The sequence below is a fragment of the Schistocerca piceifrons genome, chromosome 11 (assembly GCF_021461385.2).
Source record: "Schistocerca piceifrons isolate TAMUIC-IGC-003096 chromosome 11, iqSchPice1.1, whole genome shotgun sequence".
Classification (NCBI taxonomy): Eukaryota; Metazoa; Arthropoda; class Insecta; order Orthoptera; family Acrididae; genus Schistocerca; species Schistocerca piceifrons.
In genome coordinates, this window is record NC_060148.1 from 86,403,495 (window position 1) to 86,428,828 (window position 25,334).

Genomic DNA, 25,334 nt, shown 5'->3' on the forward strand with positions numbered 1-25,334 from the left:
GCCAGTTACTCGGCCTCCATTGACCAGACGTTTTCAATTGGTGAGAGATCTGGAGAATGTGCTGGCCAGGGCAGCAGTCGAACATTTTCTGTATCCAAAAAGGCCTGTACAGGACCTGCAACATGCGGTCGTGCATTATCCTGCTGAAATGTAGGGTTTCGCAGGGATCGAATGAGGGGTAGAGCCACGGGTCGTAACACACCTGAAATGTAACGTCCACTGTTCAAAGTGCCGTCAGTGCGAACGAGAGGTGACCCAGACATGTAACCAATGGCACCGCATACCATCACGCCGGCTGATACGCCAGTATGGCGATAACGAATACACGTTTCCAATGTGCGTTCACCGCGATGTCGCCAAACACGGATGCGACCGTCACGATGCTGTAAGCAGAATTTGGATTCACCGAAAAAAATGACGTTTTGCCATTCGTGCTCCCAGGTTCGTCGTCGAGTACAACATCGCAGGCAGTCCTGTCTGCGATGCAGCGTCAAGGGTAACCACAGCCACGGTCTCCGAGCTGACAGTCCGTGCTGCTGCAAACGTCGTCGAACTGTTCGTGCAGATCGTTGCTGTCTCGCAAACGTCCCCGTCTGTTAACTCAGGGATCGAGACGTGGCTGCACGATCCGTTACAGCCGTGCGGATAACATGCCTGTCATCTCAACTCCTAGTGATACGAGGCCGTTGGGATCCGGCACGGCGTTCCGTATTACCCTCCTGAACCCACCGATTCCATATTCTGCCAACAGTCATTGCATCTCGACCAACGCGAGCAGCAATGTCGCGATACGATAAATGGCAATCGCGATAGGCTACAATCCGACCTTTATCAAAACCGGAAACGTGATGGTACGCAAATCTCCTCCTTATACAATGACCTTTCACCAGGCAACGCCAGTCAACTGTGTATGAGAAATCGGTTGGAAACTTTCCTGATGTCAGCACGTTGTAGGTGTCGCCACCGGCGCCAACCTTGTGTGAATGCTCAGGAAAGCTAATCATTTGTATATAACAGCATCTTCTACCTGTCGGTTAAATTTCTTGTCTGCAGCACATCATCCTCGTGGTGTAGCAATTTTAATGGCTAGTTTCGAAACTGACCATCCAATTTATGTCAAAAATGGTAATTTTAGGGGCTTGCCCCCCCCCCCCCCCACCCTGTACCCTCCTCCTCGCGGATCAATTTCTGCAGCCGGTCACGGTCCTGGAATCAGACAGAGCTGCTGGTCTCACCCTGAGGAAGCCGTCCCTGAGGTGCAGCGGGTCGAGCGGCAGCGAGCGGTGCCGGGCGCTGGCGACGGCGGGCGCCAGGTGTCGAACCCAGAACTGCAGGCTGGCGGCCGCGACCGCCTCCACGTTGCAGAAGAGCCGGCCGGCATCCACCTCGACCAGCAGGCCGCAGCCCTGCAGGGAGCGCAGGCACGCCAGGAACAGCTGCGGACACAGAGGGGGGGCGGAGTGAGCGGGCCACTTGTCCACCACACCACCAGCTGGCGCACAGGGCACCTCCACACAAGTGGGGAGGGAGACTTCAGGTTGCTTTCCAATGGTTATGTCCATTATAATTATCCGGGCTGTTATGTCGTGGTCGGTTGATGAATTCTGTGTCAATTTCCAACGTTTCGTCCCCGTCTGCGGGAGACATCTTCAAGGGGGTCTTCAGCTCGATGGAAGGTCCAACACACCCACTGGCTCGCTACTACTCAGCCAGTCTGCGGGAGACATCTTCAAGGGGGTCTTTAGCTCTATGGAAGGTCCAACACACCCACTGGCTCGCTACTACTCAGTCAGCCTGCGGGAGACATCTTCAAGGGGGTCTTCAGCTCGATGGAAGGTCCAACACACCCACTGGCTCGCTACTACTCAGTCAGTCTGCGGGAGACATCTTCAAGGGGGTCTTTAGCTCTATGGAAGGTCCAACACACCCACTGGCTCGCTACTACTCAGTCAGTTTGCGGGAGACATCTTCAAGGGGGTCTTTAGCTCTATGGAAGGTCCAACACACCCACTGGCTCGCTACTACTCAGTCAGTTTGCGGGAGACATCTTCAAGGGGGTCTTTAGCTCTATGGAAGGTCCAACACACCCACTGGCTCGCTACTACTCAGTCAGCCTGCGGGAGACATCTTCAAGGGGGTCTTCAGCTCGATGGAAGGTCCAACACACCCACTGGCTCGCTACTACTCAGACAGCCTGCGGGAGACATCTTCAAGGGGGCTTTGCTCTATGGAAGGTCCAACACACCCACTGGCTCGCTACTACTCAGTCAGCCTGCGGGAGTTATCTTCAAGGGGGTCTTTAGCTCGATGGAAGGTCCAACACACCCACTGGCTCGCTACTACTCAGTCAGTCTGCGGGAGACATCTTCAAGGGGGTCTTCAGCTCGATGGAAGGTCCAACACACCCACTGGCTCGCTACTACTCAGTCAGTCTGCGGGAGACATCTTCAAGGGGGTCTTTAGCTCTATGGAAGGTCCAACACACCCACTGGCTCGCTACTACTCAGTCAGTCTGCGGGAGACATCTTCAAGGGGGTCTTCAGCTCGATGGAAGGTCCAACACACCCACTGGCTCGCTACTACTCAGTCAGTCTGCGGGAGACATCTTCAAGGGGGTCTTTAGCTCGATGGAAGGTCCAACACACCCACTGGCTCGCTACTACTCAGTCAGCCTGCGGGAGACATCTTCAAGGGGGTCTTTAGCTCTATGGAAGGTCCAACACACCCACTGGCTCGCTACTACTCAGTCAGTCTGCGGGAGACATCTTCAAGGGGGTCTTTAGCTCTATGGAAGGTCCAACACACCCACTGGCTCGCTACTACTCAGTCAGCCTGCGGGAGACATCTTCAAGGGGGTCTTCAGCTCGATGGAAGGTCCAACACACCCACTGGCTCGCTACTACTCAGTCAGTCTGCGGGAGACATCTTCAAGGGGGTCTTTAGCTCTATGGAAGGTCCAACACACCCACTGGCTCGCTACTACTCAGTCAGCCTGCGGGAGACATCTTCAAGGGGGTCTTCAGCTCGATGGAAGGTCCAACACACCCACTGGCTCGCTACTACTCAGTCAGCCTGCGGGAGACATCTTCAAGGGGGTCTTCAGCTCGATGGAAGGTCCAACACACCCACTGGCTCGCTACTACTCAGTCAGTCTGCGGGAGACATCTTCAAGGGGGTCTTTAGCTCTATGGAAGGTCCAACACACCCACTGGCTCGCTACTACTCAGTCAGCCTGCGGGAGACATCTTCAAGGGGGTCTTCAGCTCGATGGAAGGTCCAACACACCCACTGGCTCGCTACTACTCAGTCAGTCTGCGGGAGACATCTTCAAGGGGGTCTTTAGCTCTATGGAAGGTCCAACACACCCACTGGCTCGCTACTACTCAGTCAGCCTGCGGGAGACATCTTCAAGGGGGTCTTCAGCTCGATGGAAGGTCCAACACACCCACTGGCTCGCTACTACTCAGTCAGCCTGCGGGAGACATCTTCAAGGGGGTCTTCAGCTCGATGGAAGGTCCAACACACCCACTGGCTCGCTACTACTCAGTCAGCCTGCGGGAGACATCTTCAAGGGGGTCTTTAGCTCTATGGAAGGTCCAACACACCCACTGGCTCGCTACTACTCAGTCAGCCTGCGGGAGACATCTTCAAGGGGGTCTTCAGCTCGACGGAAGGTCCAACACACCCACTGGCTCGCTACTACTCAGTCAGCCTGCGGGAGACATCTTCAAGGGGGTCTTCAGCTCGACGGAAGGTCCAACACACCCACTGGCTCGCTACTACTCAGTCAGTCTGCGGGAGACATCTTCAAGGGGGTCTTCAGCTCGACGGAAGGTCCAACACACCCACTGACTCGCTACTACTCAGTCAGCCTGCGGGAGACATCTTCAAGGGGGTCTTCAGCTCGATGGAAGGTCCAACACACCCACTGGCTCGCTACTACTCAGTCAGCCTGCGGGAGACATCTTCAAGGGGGTCTTCAGCTCGATGGAAGGTCCAACACACCCACTGGCTCGCTACTTCTCAGTCAGCCTGCGGGAGACATCTTCAAGGGGGTCTTCAGCTCGATGGAAGGTCCAACACACCCACTGGCTCGCTACTACTCAGTCAGCCTGCGGGAGACATCTTCAAGGGGGTCTTTAGCACGATGGAAGGTCCAACACACCCACTGGCTCGCTACTACTCAGTCAGCCTGCGGGAGACATCTTCAAGGGGGTCTTCAGCTCGATGGAAGGTCCAACACACCCACTGGCTCGCTACTACTCAGTCAGCCTGCGGGAGACATCTTCAAGGGGGTCTTCAGCTCGATGGAAGGTCCAACACACCCACTGGCTCGCTACTACTCAGTCAGTCTGCGGGAGACGTCTTCAAGGGGGTCTTTAGCTCGATGGAAGGTCCAACAGACCCACTGGCTCGATACTACTCAGTCAGTCTGCGGGAGACATCGTCAAGGGGGTCTTTAGCTCGATGGAAGGTCCAACACACCCACTGGCTCGCTACTACTCAGTCAGTCTGCGGGAGACATCTTCAAGGGGGTCTTTAGCTCTATGGAAGGTCCAACACACCCACTGGCTCGCTACTACTCAGTCAGCCTGCGGGAGACATCTTCAAGGGGGTCTTCAGCTCGATGGAAGGTCCAACACACCCACTGGCTCGCTACTACTCAGTCAGCCTGCGGGAGACATCTTCAAGGGGGTCTTCAGCTCGATGGAAGGTCCAACACACCCACTGGCTCGCTACTACTCAGTCAGCCTGCGGGAGACATCTTCAAGGGGGTCTTTAGCACGATGGAAGGTCCAACACACCCACTGGCTCGACACTACTCAGTCAGTCTGCGGGAGACATCTTCAAGGGGGTCTTTAGCTCGATGGAAGGTCCAACAGACCCACTGGCTCGATACTACTCAGTCAGTCTGCGGGAGACATCGTCAAGGGGGTCTTTAGCTCGATGGAAGGTCCAACACACCCACTGGCTCACTACTACTCAGTCAGCCTGCGGGAGGCATCTTCAAGGGGGTCTTTAGCTCGATGGAAGGTCCAACAGACCCACTGGCTCGATACTACTCAGTCAGTCTGCGGGAGACATCGTCAAGGGGGTCTTTAGCTCGATGGGAGGTCCAACACACCCACTGGCTCACTACTACTCAGTCAGCCTGCGGGAGACATCTTCAAGGGGGTCTTCAGCTCGATGGAAGGTCCAACACACCCACTGGCTCACTACTACTCAGTCAGCCTGCGGGAGACATCTTCAAGGGGGTCTTTAGCTCGATGGAAGGTCCAACAGACCCACTGGCTTGCTACTACTCAGTCAGTCTGCGGGAGACATCTTCAAGGGGGTCTTTAGCTCGATGGAAGGTCCAACTGACCCACTGGCTCGCTACTACTCAGTCAGTCTGCGGGAGACATCTTCAAGGGGGTCTTTAGCTCGATGGAAGGTCCAACAGACCCACTGGCTCGCTACTACTCAGTCAGTCTGCGGGAGACATTTTCAAGGGGGTCTTTAGCTCGATGGAAGGTCCAACACACCCACTGGCTCAATACTACTCAGTCAGTGGCGAGCCAGTGGGTGTGTTGGACCTTCCATCGCGCTACAGACCCCCTTGAAGATGTCTCCCGCAGACGGGGACGAAACGTTGGGAATTGACAGAATTCAACAACCGACCACGGCATAACAGCCCGGATAATTATAATGGACATGACATTTCCGGCCGTGAAAGTCTACATTTCCAATGGTTGTCAAGACATGCACAACAGCAAAACATCCTACACTCACATCCAAAAAATATATGTGCACTGTGAACACATTCAACTCACTCTTGGAAATAATGAATTGTTCGATACCGGGAATCGGCTTTGCCTCATATAATGAAAATGAAGGACACAAGCGTAGCATCTACGGACAATTGGGCGGACATAACGTTGCTCTTGCGGTCATAGGAAACGCAACAACAACGACTACGACGATTTAGTAACAGAAAATATATTCGAAGTAATCTAAAAACGAGTATGTAACTAACGGGACACTCGTGCAAATTTGTGACTTTTGGCAACACCATCTGGGAAAGTCAACTAATGAGCAGGTATTGAATAGGATTGGGGAGAAGAGAAGTTTGTGGCACAACTTGACTAGAAGAAGGGATGGGTTGGTAGGACATGTTCTGAGGTATAAAGCGATCACCAATTTAGTATTTGAGGGCAGTGTGGAAGGTAAAAATCGTAGAGGTAGACCAAGAGATGAATACACTAAGCAGATTCAGAAGGACGTAGGTGCTCGGAGATGAAGAAGCTTGCACAGGATAGAGTAGCACGGAGAGCTGCATCAAACCAGTCTCAGGACTGAAGACCACAACAACAAGAAGTGGGAAACAAATAGAGGAAATGACGCCCCATAGCCCATATCATCTTGAATTAACCTGTGATCTGCACATTACGTACAATCTCTACAAAGAACACTAAGTTGGTATCGTCATCTTCAATTATCTGTACATTCAGGAGCAAAACAAAGTTAGTATCGTCATCTTCAGTTAACCCGTGGTGTGTACGTACATTCTCCAGGAAGATACGAAGTTGGTATGGTCATCTTCAATTAGTATGTGGTCTGCACATTAGTGTACCTCCTCCACGAAGGCCGGCCGCTGTGGCCAAGCGGTTCTAGGCGCTTCAGTCCGGAACGGCGCTGCTGCTACGGTCGCAGGTTCAAATCCTGCCTCGGAAACGGATATGTGTGACGTCGTTAGGTTAGTTAGGTTTCAGTAGTTGTAAGTCTAGGGGACTGATGACCATGCTCTCGTCTACAAGCCTAAAAATCCCATCGTTCGAGTTGACCCACTCTTTTTTCTTAACAAATATTGTTGACAGGAGGGAAGGCTCTAGAAATTCATCTATTTAAAACGTCGCTGCAGTGCTCACCATATGTTTGAAAAAAAATGGTCAAATGTGTGTGAAATCTTATGGGACTTAACTGTTAAGGCCGTCAGTCCCTAAGCTTTCACACTACTTAACCTAAATTATCCTAAGGACAAACACACACACCCATGCCCGAGGGAGGACTCGAACCTCCGCCGCGACCAACCGCACAGTCCATGACTGCAGCGCCTGAGACCGCTCGGCTAACCCCGCGCGGCCATATCGATTGAATTTTGAAATATTTGCACTGTACAGGTCTATCTTCAAGAGAGTAGTTTGCAAACCATTCTCTTCTTAATGCGGCCCGCTTCGAATAATTACTGCTGTTAATGTTAATAATTATTACTGTCAATAATTATTGATGTTAATGAAAAAGCGTCATCATCAACTAAAACCGCATCTTATAGCATGCCGTGTTCTCGATTGTAGTGCACGCAATGTGATACGTAATTTCAGTTCTGGCAACAGTGCTTCATGCATTGCAATATCTTTATTCCTGATCTGACAATTATCTCTATTTGCCGCGCGGGATTAGCCGAGCGGTCTCAGGCGCTGCAGTCACGCACTGTGCGGCTGGTCCCGGCAGAGGTTCGAGTCCTCCCTCGGGCATGGGTGTGTGTGTTTGTCCTTACGATACTTTAGGTTAAGTAGTGTGTAAGCTTAGTGTATGATGATCTTAGCAGTTAAGTCCCATAAGATTTCACACACATATGATTTTCTGATTTTATCTCTATTTAGAAGAAACGTAAACAGTCCTGCTGACATCCTAAGCTAATTAATAGAACTTCTTGGGTCTTGCATTATAAATTATTTGAGCAAGGATGCTGAGCAACCAAGCTGACGTCTTTTCTTCATCCAGTTACAAATCGAAACACGTTTCCAATTTTTTCTTTTCTTATGCAGCGATTCTGCACAAGCTTTAACTCCAGCACAACTCGTGCGACGTACAGCTGCAAAACTTTCATTTCAGACACGACTCAGGGGCCCACAAAACGACGAAACTGAAGTGCATACTGGTTTCGCCGTGTCTACAGACAGATATGAAACCACTTGCGTGCAACTCATTCCACGCAACGAGTGCCGCCACCCAATGTCGTTGTGTAAACTAGGCTTTATGCGACTGGAGCGAAATCTGAACAGACATCACCTTTCACGTGTAGAAACACACTGACCAACTTTCGTTTATGTCACACAACTCCGTCTTGGGGGTGCAATTTTTTTTTCCGTCGGTGCAGAAAACAGCACATACACTATAAATTACGCAGTTGGCTTGTTTAGTTTGTATGTTATTACGGGCTACGAGTGAGTGCTGTAGTAACCAGTCTCAGGTCCACTGAAATGTTCATTGCAAGCTTCTCAGACTTTTGTCGTCCGTTCTGCATAATGTCTGCTTGTGTTTTCCAAGGTAAAGAATGGCAAGACACGCGTCTTCGTGCATCGCCGGGCGCCGAAGGCAGAGTCCTCTGTCGTGTCCCGTGAGGAGATATTGCGCAATAATATTGTGCTGTTTTGGCCTCGCAATTTCAAGTAACGGGCGTTCAAGAAGTCTCTCCGCAGTGCCGTATGATTGTTATCCGTGCGTGCCTTATGCCGCAGTAAATATACCGAAATGAAAACTCAGTGAAATACAAGTTATTAATTTATCGAATAATCATTTTTAGTTACAAATTTTCACATTAAATGCTGAAAGCGTCCCCCCTGTTGCTGCATACACGATTCAATTCGTCTAATCATGTTTCCAAACCCAAGCTGTAACATTTCTTCTGTAACAGAAGCTGGGAAAGTGGACATTACAGTTTCCAAATCATGGATGGACGGTTTCTACACTCCTGGAAATGGAAAAAAGAACACATTGACACCGGTGTGTCAGACCCACCATACTTGCTCCGGACACTGCGAGAGGGCTGTACAAGCAATGATCACACGCACGGCACAGCGGACACACCAGGAACCGCGGTGTTGGCCGTCGAATGGCGCTAGCTGCGCAGCATTTGTGCACCGCCGCCGTCAGTGTCAGCCAGTTTGCCGTGGCATACGGAGCTCCATCGCAGTCTTTAACACTGGTAGCATGCCGCGACAGCGTGGACGTGAACCGTATGTGCAGTTGACGGACTTTGAGCGAGGGCGTATAGTGGGCATGCGGGAGGCCGGGTGGACGTACCGCCGAATTGCTCAACACGTGGGGCGTGAGGTCTCCACAGTACATCGATGTTGTCGCCAGTGGTCGGCGGAAGGTGCACGTGCCCGTCGACCTGGGACCGGACCGCAGCGACGCACGGATGCACGCCAAGACCGTAGGATCCTACGCAGTGCCGTAGGGGACCGCACCAACACTTCCCAGCAAATTAGGGACACTGTTGCTCCTGGGGTATCGGCGAGGACCATTCGCAACCGTCTCCATGAAGCTGGGCTACGGTCCCGCACACCGTTAGGCCGTCTTCCGCTCACGCCCCAACATCGTGCAGCCCGCCTCCAGTGGTGTCGCGACAGGCGTGAATGGAGGGACGAATGGAGACGTGTCGTCTTCAGCGATGAGAGTCGCTTCTGCCTTGGTGCCAATGATGGTCGTATGCGTGTTTGGCGCCGTGCAGGTGAGCGCCACAATCAGGACTGCATACGACCGAGGCACACAGGGCCAACACCCGGCATCATGGTGTGGGGAGCGATCTCCTACACTGGCCGTACACCACTGGTGATCGTCGAGGGGACACTGAATAGTGCACGGTACATCCAAACCGTCATCGAACCCATCGTTCAACCATTCCTAGACCGGCAAGGGAACTTGCTGTTCCAACAGGACAATGCACGTCCGCATGTATCCCGTGCCACCCAACGTGCTCTAGAAGGTGTAAGTCAACTACCCTGGCCAGCAAGATCTCCGGATCTGTCCCCCATTGAGCATGTTTGGGACTGGATGAAGCGTCGTCTCACGCGGTCTGCACGTCCAGCACGAACGCTGGTCCAACTGAGGCGCCAGGTGGAAATGGCATGGCAAGCCGTTCCACAGGACTACATCCAGCGTCTCTACGATCGTCTCCATGGGAGAATAGCAGCCTGCATTGCTGCGAAAGGTGGATATACACTGTACTAGTGCCGACATTGTGCATGCTCTGTTGCCTGTGTCTATGTGCCTGTGGTTCTGTCAGTGTGATCACGTGATGTATCTGACCCCAGGAATGTGTCAATAAAGTTTCCCCTTCCTGGGACAATGAATTCACGGTGTTCTTATTTCAATTTCCAGGAGTGTATATACAGCTGCTTTCGCTGCACCCCAAAAGTAAAGAAAAAGTCAGGTGGTGTTAGGTCAGCCGATCGTGGAGGCCAAAGTCCCTGTGAAATTATGCGATCACCAAAAAACATCAGCAAGCTGTGACATTGAAACGCGTGCTGTATGCGCGGTTGCACCATCTTGTTGAAAATAACCGTTCAGTATTTCACTTAACACAAGTTCTGCTATGAATGGGTACAGAATATCACTGCAGTATCGTTGTGCGTTTATTGTTTCGTTAAAAAATATGGGACCCACAATCCGACGTCTAGAAGCTGCAATCCAAACCCCTATTTTCATAGAATGAAGTGGCTCCTCATGAATACACAATGTATTTGCAGTACTCCACATACGAGAATTTTGCGAGTTCATGTACGCGGATAAATGAAACCACGCCTCATCAGTGAAAAACGTTTCATCAAGAATATCCCTTCCATTTTGTTGAACGACATTTTTGAACCACTGACAATAAGACAGTCTCTTGCCATGATCAGTATTTTTCAGTCCTTGCACGACTGCCACTTTGTATGGGAAAAGTTCTAATTTTTTCCTTACAGCTGTGTGGGCCGTTCCGACACTAACATCGATTTCCTCGGCGAGTTTTCTTACTGACTTGTTCGGACTCGCGGACATTTTATCGGAAATATCGAGTAGTTTATCCTCAGACAATACGCTAGGACGACCACTTCTCGGTGCATCTGTCACTGAACCCGTAGTTCGAAATATGTTAGTCAAAACTCGCACAGTATCGCGATGTGGGAGTGTTGTCTCCGGGAAAACTGAATTAAATGTTTGACGAACTGAAACTGTGTATTTACCGCCAGCTTTGAACACTTGTCCGACTAAAAACACACGTTCTTCAATGGTTAGCATTTTGAACAGTAACAAAAAAGAAACATATGAACAAGGGAACCAAACTTGAACGTCCACGTCAACACGTAACGACACACACCAACGATACTACTGACGCTGGCTGAGATAAACGAAACAGTGGAATGTTGGGAGAGTCCACTTGAAGGGAACTAACCCAGGCAGACGAACAATGATACGGCACGCGCGGCTAACAATCGTATGGCACTGAGGAGAGACTTTTTGAACACCCCGTAGTACATTGAAACAATACCGCTGCGCAATAGATATCGAGCGTGTGTGAACGGCTTTAAGAAGCAATCCAATGGCCTCAGATCTCTTGGCCACTAGCCCTACCTCCCCTCTGGAGGAGGTGGCGTGTGGCGGAGAGGTAATTGATCACACCTCCCCTCCTGACCCGCGCGCGCACACACACACACACACACACACACACACACACCTCAATGTCACCTCAGGGGCCAATACGCGTCGATGCGAGGGATCGCCCACCCCCTCCAGATGCTATAGGATACATAGGAGATTCCACACCATTAATGCCCCGACCTGGCACTGTTCCCAATTGGCGATACTCTGACAAAAATAAATCTCGCCTCTCCGGCTTCCCCAATGTTACGTCGGAAGCCATTATCAGGCAGCTGCGGGCTGCCCTAACATTCGGTCGGTGCATAAGTTCGCAGCATTTTTCCTTACGTTTAGGGGGTCCGGAAAGGCGCAAAATCATGAAAAGTTCAATTTTTACTTTTTCGCGTTTTCTGAATCTGCAGACTATTACCTTTTAATAGATATATAATTTATTCAATTCCGAAGACTACAACTATTTTAAATTTTTTTTTTTAAATGTGTTCTACATGGGCGTGACCCACTGTGGCGCTGTTAAACTGCTGTCAAATGGTGTTATTATTAACGTCCGTGTTCATCAGGTATATTTTAGTGATGTGAGATAAAGTATGTGCTGTGGCTAACCTGTGATGGTTCAATATATATCGCTGGTGTGATTGTCGATTGTTTCATGTTTATTTACTCTGTCGTTATCTCGAAAATATTCGTAATTAATTCTGTTTCTTGAGTCTCTGTTTTGTTGAAGTATAATAATGAGTAAAAGTAAAGTTATTAGAAATCCTCTGAAGGCTTTTAAGAAAAGGAGAAATGTTGGAAAGCCAAAGGTATGTGTTATTACTGTAAACAATAAAGACGATAACCAAGTGAGTGAACCTAACCTCTCAAGTACACCTGCCCATAGCAGTCAAAGTGGGAAAGAAAATACTTCACAGAAGAAGCTTGGTTCAATGAGTGAAAACTATGGGCGATTCGGATGTGAATGAAATATTTGAAATGTCGGTTCTCAAAGGAATTTTTTCAAACTGTGTAAGATGTATTCATTGTAGTGAAGTTGGTCTGGAACTCTCCATAATAAAGCACGTAGGACTTGCTAGTGAAATACAACTGAAATGTGATAAGTGTTCGTACATGACCACCTTTTGGAACAGTGTTGCAGTAACTGCAACTGAAGAAAATGGTAGCAAAATCTACGAACACAACAACGAGCGATGCTTGCTTTAGACAAGGAACGCCTTCGGGCTGCAGACAGGGCTGTAAAGAGTCTAGAAATACAAGCAAGAGTAAACAGGAGGAGGAACAAGAGGAAGCTGGAGGAGGAGTTTGCAGAGGATGAAAATAATCCATCCTATGGACCTGGAATGCACTAAAAAGTTAATCCAATCTTTGTCGCTCGATTCCCAAAACTTTTATTTTCTCATACTAATTACATGTTTTCTAAGGATCTTCCAAACATTTTTGTTTCAAACTTTCAGTAAATGTTACACAGTACCTTCTGCATAATTTAACACAGCCTTTTTCCAAAAAAAACTGTATATTTTTGAATATATAAATAAAAAATTGCAAAAAAATGTTGTGAATTTTCATTACAATTGAAAAAAATCATCTTTAATAACTGAACTAAAATTTGGTAAAATCCCTGTGTTAAGTTGTAGCCCATATTCCAATAAATAATCTGTAAAAAGTTCAACTTCCTACCTCAAATACTTTGTGAGGAAAGATGTAATTTATAAGTGTTATTTTAACATTGCAAGTATAGGGCGTTCCGGAGCCCCTTAATAAACACGACACTTTGGTCATCAACAATGTATTCTCCTTCACTATTTACAACAGTCTGCCGAAGCTGCGGTAACACTGCGATTCCGCCACTAGAATTCACGCGGTTTTGAGGCGATGAACTCGCTGCGCAATGTTCGGAGCGCATTTTCTTCCGGAAAAGTCTCTTGTAGGATGTTCGATAGAGAGAGGGGAAGCTGAAAATTTCACCCACTATTTTACCCCCTTAGTGGCTGAATATCCAAAAACAGTGATATGCGTATGTTTCATTTCTAACAGAGAACCTAAATACAATTTTTCTTAGACTTAGCTTCAAAAACGCTTAAACGATGAAATATTTCCATAAAAACTTTCATCCCGCCTTTCGCACCCATATGGGCTGAATTTCCAAGAATAGCGAAACGTGTATCCTTTTAATTTCTAACTGAGAAGCCAAATTTAAATTTCATAGATTTAACTTTAAAAATTCTTTCGTAATAAAATATTTACATTGAAAATCTAATCCCCTATTTCACCCCCTTAGGTGTTCAAATTCCAGAGACATTTAAATACATATTTTTTTCAAATTTTTAACCGAGAAGTCAAATACCAGTGTTCTTTGATATAGCTTTAAAAATAATTTAGTAGTTCTTTCATAATGATATATTTTCAAAAAAAATTTCACCCCCATACGGTTAAATTTCCAAAAACGCTCAAACACGGATTTCTTTATTTCCGTATATCTAGCTCCACAACTGCCTTAATACCGACTTTTTTTTAGAAGAAACCTTCATCCTCCATTTCACCCCCTAAGGATTGGAATTTTGAAAAATCCCTTCTTAAACGACACCTATGGTATAAGGTCCACATCCTCTTCAAATTTCAAGTTTCTATTCTCAGCGGTTTGGCATGGCGATGATGGTTAGTCACACAGTCAGTCAAGACATTGGCTTCTATATACTGAGACTTTTGTCAACATATCGAGGGTAGATTGAAACTACCACTAACTATAATTGTATGGATTGGATATCTATTTGAATTGAGACTCGGTTTTTCTTTCAACTTTTCAGGAACTATGTCATCAGAGTCGCTGAGTCGGTAAAAGAAACCAGTTATTAATTTATTCCAGTTGTCAAGTACAATTTCTACCCCTACTAACTCACAGGAACTATCTACTTCAGTTTCATTACGAGGTAAACTACCTTCCAACAGCAACGCCCCTGCGATTGACTACTGTATATATGTATACAGGTTTCAGGAAGAAAAGTACTTTAAGAAGTCGCAGTGTAAACTAATTGGAATAAAACATTCCATATAACATGTGTCCAGTTTTTATCGCATACAGATTAAAAAACAGAAAGTCTCCTGGGAAAGACAGGATCTCGAATGAATTGCTGACGTGTGGAGGATATCAACTAAGTGAAGAGTTAACCAAGGTGGTTAACAATATTATAACTGGCAATAAAGTTTCAAACGAAAGGAGAATTCGTACTACAATACAATTCTCATGTACAAAATTGAGATGGTTCAAATGGCTCTGAGCACTATGGGACTTAACATATGAGGTCATCAGTCCCCTAGAACTTAGAACTACTTAAACAAACCTAGGGACAGCACACACATCCATGCCCGAGGCAGGATTCGAACCTGCGACCGTAGCTGTCGCGCGGTTCCGGAGCGCCTAGAACCGCTCGGCCACCGCGGCCGGCAATGGAGATATGAAAAACCCTTACAACTACAGAGGGATAGATCTACTGAGTTCAGTTCCTATACCCGTAACAAAAATAATAGGAAAGGAAATAGAAAGCATTACAAGTCTTGCAGAGGAACGGTATAGTTTCAGATCCGATAGTACATACACAGACGCAACATTCATTCTTAGACAGGTTGTAGGGAAGTCCATTGAATATAACGGATCAGCTCATCTTTGTTTTATTGGACTACAAAAGTATTTCGATAGGGTCCAGTTAACAGGTGTTTTAAACGTGCCCTACAATCAAGGAATTCCTTCCAACTTAACAAAAACAGTTGAAGACATTCATTCCAACAAATAACATCCCAGGCGGAAATTGGTTCCAGGTTAACTAGCTATATAGTAGTGGAATTAGACAAGGTGACTCTTTAAGCCAGCTGCATTTTAATATAGTCACTGACGAGATGACAAAGAAGCTATGGGCTGGTAGTGGGGGGCGAAAAAGTAAAAATCATTTGTTATGCTGAAGATGCAGTTCTGCTGGCAAACAATGAAGATAACCTACATAAACGTTTACATATACTTAACGTGGCAGCAAAAAACCTAAATATGGCCATATTGTGTATGACCTCGTTAATGGAACCAAATAGTGGAACCAACACAGGCATGGAGTTTGTGTGTTCACAGTGGCTTAGTGGATAGAGGTGTCTAGTTATGAAGCGGTATATGGGTGTTACGCTAACGAAAAATTAGCAGAGTACTCCAAAACACACTAAGAAATAAAATGTGGTACCCCTAGAGCATACTTTTCATTTTTCTGGTCAGGCTATTGATTGTAATTACCAATTACTCCTACAATTATTTGATATGTACGATCATTTTACGAGCGTGAACAAATAATTCTGTCTCTTCACTAATACAAGGAAAAGATACATGTAAGATATTTGGGGAAAAGTTACCGAAATGGTGGCACTTTGGGGAATTTTTTTGTGTGCTATAGGGGAATTTCGAGAACATAATCTGGTAACGCTGCTCAGAAAGTTGCTGGCGTAACGTCTGACAGCTGGAACGACACTAACGCCTCTAGCGGCGAGATTAATATTTATATTTAATAATAAAGGTTTGTCAGGCTTCCAGACGCGTCAAATGGTTTAAAATCCACGAGCTTTCGGCCGAGAACTCCTCGGCCATTGTCAAGTGGTGACTGTCTTCAGGTTGCTGCTGTCGTCCTTATAAAACCGCGCTGCCTTCTGTGACGTCAGTCGGACCCGCTCCGGCACCACTGCGTTGTGCGCTTCAGCCTTCCGATGGCCTGGTCCCACGCTGTGCTTAGCTGCAGGCCGCCGTCTTTATTGAACGTGTTGTCACAAATTTTTATTTCGATCGCTTCTTTCATGATTCTATCAGAAAAACTGTTAGTCCGCGTGCTAATAGATGTCTCGTCGAATGAAATACGATGACCGTTTTCTAATGTATGCTCTGCTACCGCTGATTTTCACTGGGTACCGAAAACAAAAACATGTATCATATACAGGGTGAGTCATCTAACGTTACCGCTGGATATATTTCGTAAACCACATCAAATACTGACGAATCGATTCCACAGACCGAACGTGAGGAGAGGGGCTAGTGTAATTGTTTAATACAAACCATACAAAAATGCACGGAAGTATGTTTTTTAACACAAACCTACGTTTTTTTTTTAAATGGAACCCCGTTAGTTTTGTTAGCACATCTGAACATATAAACAAATACGTAATCAGTGCCGTTTGTTGCATTGTTACATCCGGAGATATTGCAACCTAAAGTTGACGCTTGAGTACCACTCCTCCGCTGTTCGATCGTGTGTATCGGAGAGCACCGAATTACGTAGGGATCCAAAGGGAACGGTGATGGAGCTTAGGTACAGAAGAGACTGGAACAGCACATTACGTCCACATGCTAACACCTTGTTATTGGTCTTTTTCACTGACGCACATGTACATTACCATGAGGAGTGAGGTACACGTTCGACGGGCGTTTCATAGGACGTGGAGGACGCATAAATTGGCCAACCCGTTCTCCTGATCTTACACCTCTGGACTTCTTTCTGTGGGGTACGTTAAAGGAGAATGTGTACCGTGATGTGCCTACAACCCCAGAGGATATGAAACAACGTATTGTGGCAGCCTGCGGCGACACTACACCAGATGTACTGCGGCGTGTACGACATTCATTACGCCAGAGATTGCAACTGTGTGCAGCAAATGATGGCCACCACATTGAACATCTATTGGCCTGACATGTCGGGACACACCCTATTCCACATGTGTACGTGTACCTCATCCCTCATGGTAATGTACATGTGCGTCAGTGAAAAAGACCAATAAAAAGGTGTTAGCATGTGGACGTAATGTGCTGTTCCAGTCTCTTCTGTACCTAAGGTCCATCACCGTTCCCTTTGGATCCCTACGTAATTCGGTGCTCTCCGATACACACGATCTAACAGCGGAGGAGTGGTACTCAAGCGCCAACTTTAGGTTACAATATCTCCGGATGTAATTAACATTTTACAATGCAACAAACGGCACCGATTACGTATTTGTTTATATGTTCAGATGTGCTAACAAAACTAACGGGGTTCCATTTAAAAAAACGTAGGTTTGTGTTAAAAGACATACTTCCATGCATTTTTTTATGGTTTGTATTAACCAATTACACTAGCCCCTCTCCTCACGTTCGGTTCGACAGTATTTGATGTGGTTTACGAAATATATCCAGCGGTAACGTTAGGTGACTCACCCTGCATATCGAAGAATAAAGATTTTTTTTAAAGAAAAAACAAAAAACAAAAACGTCGCGTTCTGAGTCCTAACTCGTCTTTCTCAGGCCTCAAGGGTTGTCGAATTTTTGCTGGAGCTCTGGAGACTGAATCGATTTTATGCCCGTTTAGGAGCCCGGTTATCTTTCCTGTCACTGAGTCACAGAACGGCAAGAACGCAAACTTCTTCGAGTCTTCCTCAGAGTGTTTCTGCTTACGTATTTTCGGGCGAAATCTGGGGATTGTTTTAGCCGTTTTCCTTGAATACTTTCCGTAAGTCGCTCAGTTCCTTCGGAAAGTTTTTAGAATCTGAGACGGTTTCGAACCGATGCACTAAGGTCCTCAGAACAAAACGTTTCTGCTATGGATGGCGATAGCTGTTAGCGTGCAGATATCGGTCTGTGTGGGTGGGTTTCCGGTAAATGCTGTGGCTGAGACACCCATTTGCCTTGCGGTGGACGAGGATATCAACCAACGGCAAGCCACCTGTCTCTATCTGCATCGTGAACTTGATGTTGTCATGGATGTTGTTGATGTGGTCCAAGAATTCTCCCAGCTTTTCACGTCCATGAGACCAGGCAACGAACGCGTCGTCGACGTAACGATAAAAACAACTAGCTGTTCAGGAGCAAATGATATGCCAAACGAATTTTCAAGTGTTACCTTGGAATTTTCGAGAGATTCTCTGCGCCGATCAATATGTTGTTGTTCTTGATCAGGGATAAGTTTATATGGAATCCATCGGTGCAAAATGTTTTGAATTTCACCGATATTAATGCCCTTGTCTATTTATATTCGTATCCCGCTCCAGCTACTGCCGGGTCTGGGTGCTGACGAGTCCTCCCCATTTGGCTCGGTCCTCCCACCACTTTTCTTCCTCCACTTGCTGCCGGGTCACACTTCTCCTTTCCACAGATATTCTCACTCCCGTTTTCCACCGTGTTCTTGGGCACCCTCTAGGTCTTTTTCCATCCATCTTTAGTTCTTCCATAATTTTGGGGAGTCTCTGCCCACGCACCCTCTTAACATGCCCATACCATCTTAATCTCTGTTTTTCAATTTCTTCTCTCATACTTTCTTGTTTAAGGTCCTTTCTAATCTCTACATTCCTTACTCTGTCCATTCTTGTTTATCCCTTAACCGCACTGAGAAATTTCATTTCCCATGCCTGCAGTCTGCTCCAGTCCCTTTCTGTCATTGTCCATGTTTCTCCACCATAGGTGACAATAGGGAAGTAACAATTCTTATACATAAGGAGTTTTGCTTTTTCTGAAACTTCCATATTCCAAATCAGGTGTTTTATTTTTTGGCAGAAATTGCCTCCCTTCTGTAATCTCCTATTAATTTGGTTAGTTATTCTTCCATCCCTAGATATTTCACTCCATAAATAAGTGAAACTTTCTACCACTTTGAGGGGTTCACCATTCAAGGTAATATTTCCATTGATGCCTTTCTCTCTTCCAAATACCATTACTTCACTCTTATCTTTATTTATTTTTAATCCATACCTTTTCATTATTTCCTTCCACGCATCAAGCTGTAAATGTACTGTAGAGCACTATCAAGCGTGTGGAGAAATAGTACAATACCTGACGATTGGAGTAGAGGACACATTGTTCCCATCTTGAAGAAAGGCAATAAAAGACATTGTAGAAACTACAGAGGAACAACCCTTATGAGTCATACAGCCAAGATTTTTGAAAGAATTTTACTACATATAAGTGAAAAGACAGAAAAGGAGCTGAGTGAAGAAGAGCATGGGGATTAGGAAAGGAAGAATCACGATCGACCTGATATTTTCTATCCGTCAACTGATGGAAAAAAGTTGGGAGTATAACGAAAGGGAGATAATGGTTTTTATAGACATAGAAAAGACATATGACTCAGTTAACAGGGAAAGGCTCTGGGAAGAAATGAAGAAGATATATATAGAAGATGGATACATTAATATAATAAAGACAATGTACAGAGGACACAATTGTAGAATTAGAACACCATTGGGGAACTCTGAATACTTCGAAATAAGACAAGGACTTAAGCAAGGAAGCATTCTATCTCCTGCACTTTTTAATGTTGTGATGGAGGGAATGAACAGGGCAGTTAAAGATATACTAAAAGAAAAAGACAAAAAGATGATTTTTGCAGATGATATGGTAATATGGGGTGATAAAGAGGTAGAACGCCCTATGTCGTACGAATAAAATCATAGGATGTCTGTGCATCTTCTTCAAACTGGAACTGCGCCAATATTTTAATCGGTTCTTCACGAAATTCATTACTAAGAAAAAACCGATCTCTTTTGAATTCGCAGTATCAGTTAAAAACTGTAGCTTTATGTGGGGCTTTTACGACAGACACATTTCTAGGCTGATCTTCACATACTTTAGGTGTCAATGGCGAGTTCTAAAAAATCATACCCTGGAAAGGTTCTCCAGTCAAATTTATTTTTCGGCGCACACAAAATCTTTAAATGATGACAAGCGATCATTGTGGATCAGTTGGCACTAAACCCGTCTGGATTATTTACTAAAATTTCTTCATTCATCACGAAGTTTCGGCTACTGTTATCGTCAGATATCTGCTATTAAAATGAAAGGAACTCTAAGAGAGGTTGGCGTTTCTTATAGAGCAATAAGCTAATGAAATATAATAAATGAAAAGGTCAAAAAATATTTTTGAAGGTACACGAACCAAAAAGCTTAGAACGTACAAAAGTAAGTTCTGTGTTGGTATTAAATACTATTCCTAATCGTAGTGTCAATTAAAATCTTTGTTAAAAAAAATTTAGGAAAAGTTTTAGTCGACAGGTGGCGCTAGCGAATGAAATTGTACAGTTCCAGAGACCGTTTGAAGTCACAAACATGTGTGATGTATATATCCACACTGAAGCGCGGAAAGAAAATATGTAACAAAGCCGGGATTCGAACTCAGATCTGCTGCTCACTGGGCACACACGTTAACCACGACGCCACCCTGGCACAGTGGCTCTATACCACTGCACGGACTACCCTAGCATGCCTCTCTCCTCAATTCAAATTCCCATTCACACCTCAGTCCACTTGGAGGTCCCCCTAAACTCGAACAGCATTTCAGGGGCTCTTCAACTGCACCGGAATAGCACCTCGGCCTCGAACGGAACACGGGATCCCGCCTGGAACCCATTCACAGGTGCTTTTTCAATGAAACCAAATTATGTGATCAAAAGTATCCGGATACATGGCTGAAAATGACTTACAAACTCGTGGCGCCCTCCATCCGGAATGCTGGAATTCAGCAGGCATACGTTCAATCAGGTGATGGCAGGTTAGCTGGGGAATGGTAGCCCATTGTTCATGGAGTGCTACACTTAGGAGGGGAATAGATGTCGATGGGTAAGGCCTGGCAAGAAGTCGGCTTCCAAAACATCCCAAAAGTCTTCTATAGGATTCAGGTCAGGACTCTGTGCAGGCCAGTCCATTACAGGGATGTTATTGTCGTGTAACCACTCCACCACAGGCCGTGCATTATGAACAGGTGCTCGATCGTGTTGAAAGATGCAATCGCCATCCCTGAATTGCTCTTCAACAATGGGAAGCAAGATGGTGCTTAAAACATCAATACCGGCCGGTGTGACCGAAGGGCTCTAGGCGCTTCAGTCTGGAAGGTTCGAATCCTGCCGCGGACATGGATGTGTGTGATGTTCTAGGTTAGTTAGTTTTAAGTACTGATGACCTCAGATGTTAAGTCCCATAATGCTCAGAGCCATTTGAATCATTTTTTGAAACATCAGTGTTGGCCTGTGCTGTGCTAGTGCCACGCAAAACAACAAGGGGTGCAAGCCCCCTCCACCACACCATAACACCACCGACTCCGAATTTTACTGTTGGCACTACACACCCTGCCATCGGATCGCCACATTGTGTACCGTGATTCGTCATCCCAGACAATCGTGCAATGTTTACGCTGCCGGCCGAGGTGGCCGAGCGGTTCTGGGCGCTTCAGTCAGGAACCGCGCGACCACTGCAGTCGCAGGTTCGAATCCTGCCTCGGGCATGGATGTGTGTGAAGTCCTTAGGTTACCAGAATGAGATTTTCACTCTGCAGCGGAGTGTGCGCTGATATGAAACTTCCTGGCAGATTAAAACTGTGTGCCGGACCGAGACTCGAATTCGGGACCTTTGCATATCGCGGGCAAGTCCTCTACCAACTGAGGTACCCAAGCACGACTCACGCCCCGTCCTCACAGCTTTACTTCTGCCAGTAACTCGTCTCGTACCTTCCAAACTTTACAGGAGCTCTCCTGCGAACCTTGCAGAACTAGCACACTCCGCTGCAGAGTGAAAATCTCATTGTGGAAACATCCCCCAGGCTGTGGCTAAGCCATGTCTCCGCAGTATCCTTTCTTTTAGGAGTGCTAGTCCTGCAAGGTTCGCAGGAGAGCTTCTGTAAAGTTTGGAAGGTACGAGACGAGGTACTGGCAGAAGTAAAGCTGTGAGGACGGGGCATGAGTCGTGCTTGGGTAGCTCAGTTGGTAGAGCGCTTGCCCGCGAAAGGCAGTGGCCCCTAGCTCGTGTCTCGGTGCGTCACTGAGTTTTAATCTGCCAGGAAGTCCTTAGGTTTGTTAGGTTTAAGTCCCATAGAGCCATTTGAACCAATGATTACACTCCTTACACCAAGAGAGGCGTCATATGGCATTTACCAGCGTGATGTGTGGCTTATGAGCAGCCGCTCGACCACGAAATCCCAGTTTTCTCATCTCCCGCCTAAATGTCATAGTACTTGCAGAGGATCCTGATGCAGTTTGGAATTCCGGTGTGATGGTCTGGATAGATGTCTGCTTATTACAAGTGGCTCTGAGCACTATGGGACTTAACATATGAGGTCATCAATCCCCTAGACTGAGAACTACTTAAACCTAACCAACCTAAGGACATCACACAAATCCATGCCCGAGGCAGGATTCGAACCTGCGACCATAGCAGCAGTGCGGTTCCGGACTGAAGTGTCTACAACCGCTCGGCCACACTGCCTATTACACATTACGACCCTCTTCACCAGTCAGCGGTCTCTGTCAGTCAACAGACGAGGTCGGCCTGTACGCTTTTGTGCTGACCCTTCACGCCTCCTCTTCACTATCACATCAGATCTTCAAATGTTCAAATGTGTGTGAAATCTTATGAGACTTAACTGCTAAGGTCATGACTCCCTAAGCTTACACACTACTTAACCTAAATTATCCTAAGGACAAACACACACACCCATGCCCGAGGGAGGACTCGAACCTCCGCTTGGAGCAGCCACACAGTTCATGACTGTAGCGCCTTAGACCGCTCGGCTAATCACGTGTGGCTGTCAGAAACAGTGAAGCTAGGGACGTTTAGGAGTGTGGAAATCTCGCATACACACATATGTGACAAGTGACACCCAATCACCTGACCATGTTCGAAGTCTGTTGAGCTCTGCGGAGCACCCATTCAGCTCTCTCTCGATGACTAATGACCACTGAGGTCGCTGATATGGAGTACCTGGCATTAGGTGGCAACACAATGCACCTAATATTTTGGGGGTGCGGATACTTCTGATCACATAGTGTATATGGTTCCTTGAAAAGGAACCATGCCAGGGTGGCATCAGTTGAAGTGCCCAGCAGACCCTACTGCATCACCTGCTGAGGCCGTTAGCGACTGTGGAAGAGGCTGAGTTGGCCGGCTGCCAGACACACCCTGGTGATGATGTGAATGACCTGGACAAAGGTAGCATTGGTGGCCAACAGTGGATACTTTTGATCACATAGTGTATATGGTTCCTTGAAAAGGAACTATGCCAGTGTGGCAACAGTTCAAGTGCCCAACAGACCCTACTGCATCACTTGATGAGGCTGTTAGCGACTGTGGAAGAGGCTGAGTCAGGCGGCTGCCAGACTCACCCTCGTGATGATGTGAATGACCTGGACGTAGGTAGCCTCGGTGGCTATCAGTGGATACTTGATCACATAGTGTATATGGTTCCTTCAATAGGAACTGTGCCAGCATGGCATCAGTTGAAGTGCCCAGCAGACCCTACTGCATCACCAGATGAGGCCGTTAGCGACTGTGGAAGAGGCTTAGTCGGCCAGCTGCCAGACTCACCCTGGTGATGATGTATATGACCTGGACATAGGTAGCCTCGGTGGCCAGCAGTGGATACTTTTGTTCACATAGTGTATATGGTTCCTTGAAAAGGCACTGTGCCAGGGTGGCATCACTTGAAGTGCCCAGCAGACCCTACTGCATCACCAGATGAGGCCATTAGAGACTGTGGAAGAAGCTGAGTCGGCCGGCTGCCAGACTCACCCTGGTGACGATGTGAATGACCTGGACGTAGGTAGCCTCAGTGGCCATCAGTGGATACTTTTGATCACATAGTGTACATGGGTCCTTGAAAAGGAACTGTGCCAGGGTGGCATCATTTGAAGTGCCCAGCAGACCCTACTGCATCACCAGATGAGGCCATTAGAGACTGTGGAAGAAGCTGAGTCGGCCGGCTGCCAGACTCACCCTGGTGACGATGTGAATGACCTGGACGTGGGTAGCCTCAGTGGCCATCAGTGGATACTTTTGATCACATAGTGTATAAGGGTCCTTGAAAAGGAACTGTGTCAGGGTGGCATCATTTGAAGTGCCCAGCAGACCCTACTGCATCACCAGATGAGGCCATTAGAGACTGTGGAAGAAGCTGAGTCGGCCGGCTGCCAGACTCACCCTGGTGACGATGTGAATGACCTGGACGTAGGTAGCCTCAGTGGCCATCAGTGGATACTTTTGATCACATAGTGTACATGGGTCCTTGAAAAGGAACTGTGCCAGGGTGGCATCATTTGAAGTGCCCAGCAGACCCTACTGCATCACCAGATGAGGCCATTAGAGACTGTGGAAGAAGCTGAGTCGGCCGGCTGCCAGACTCACCCTGGTGACGATGTGAATGACCTGGACGTGGGTAGCCTCAGTGGCCATCAGTGGATACTTTTGATCACATAGTGTATAAGGGTCCTTGAAAAGGAACTGTGTCAGGGTGGCATCATTTGAAGTGCCCAGCAGACCCTACTGCATCACCAGATGAGGCCATTAGAGACTGTGGAAGAAGCTGAGTCGGCCGGCTGCCAGACTCACCCTGGTGACGATGTGAATGACCTGGACGTGGGTAGCCTCAGTGGCCATCAGTGGATACTTTTGATCACATAGTGTATAAGGGTCCTTGAAAAGGAACTGTGCCAGGGTGGCATCACTTGAAGTGCCCAGCAGACCCTACTGCATCACCAGATGAGGCCATTAGAGACTGTGGAAGAAGCTGAGTCGGCCGGCTGCCAGACTCACCCTGGTGACGATGTGAATGACCTGGACGTGGGTAGCCTCAGTGGCCATCAGTGGATACTTTTGATCACATAGTGTATAAGGGTCCTTGAAAAGGAACTGTGTCAGGGTGGCATCATTTGAAGTGCCCAGCAGACCCTACTGCATCACCAGATGAGGCCATTAGAGACTGTGGAAGAAGCTGAGTCGGCCGGCTGCCAGACTCACCCTGGTGACGATGTGAATGACCTGGACGTGGGTAGCCTCAGTGGCCATCAGTGGATACTTTTGATCACATAGTGTATAAGGGTCCTTGAAAAGGAACTGTGTCAGGGTGGCATCATTTGAAGTGCCCAGCAGACCCTACTGCATCACCAGATGAGGCCATTAGAGACTGTGG

At 47.2% G+C, this 25,334-nt stretch overlaps 1 protein-coding gene across 1 annotated transcript in view; it reads right to left on the reverse strand.

Annotated features, from left to right (window-relative positions):
- LOC124719731 (pleckstrin homology domain-containing family G member 5) overlaps positions 1-25,334 on the reverse strand; it is a 283,840-nt gene that overhangs the window by 112,043 nt on the left and 146,463 nt on the right. Inside the window, exon 5 of the mRNA XM_047244933.1 lies at positions 1,236-1,436. Within this exon, the coding sequence (XP_047100889.1) occupies positions 1,236-1,436 (201 nt within the window). The remainder of the gene's footprint in view (positions 1-1,235; positions 1,437-25,334) is intronic.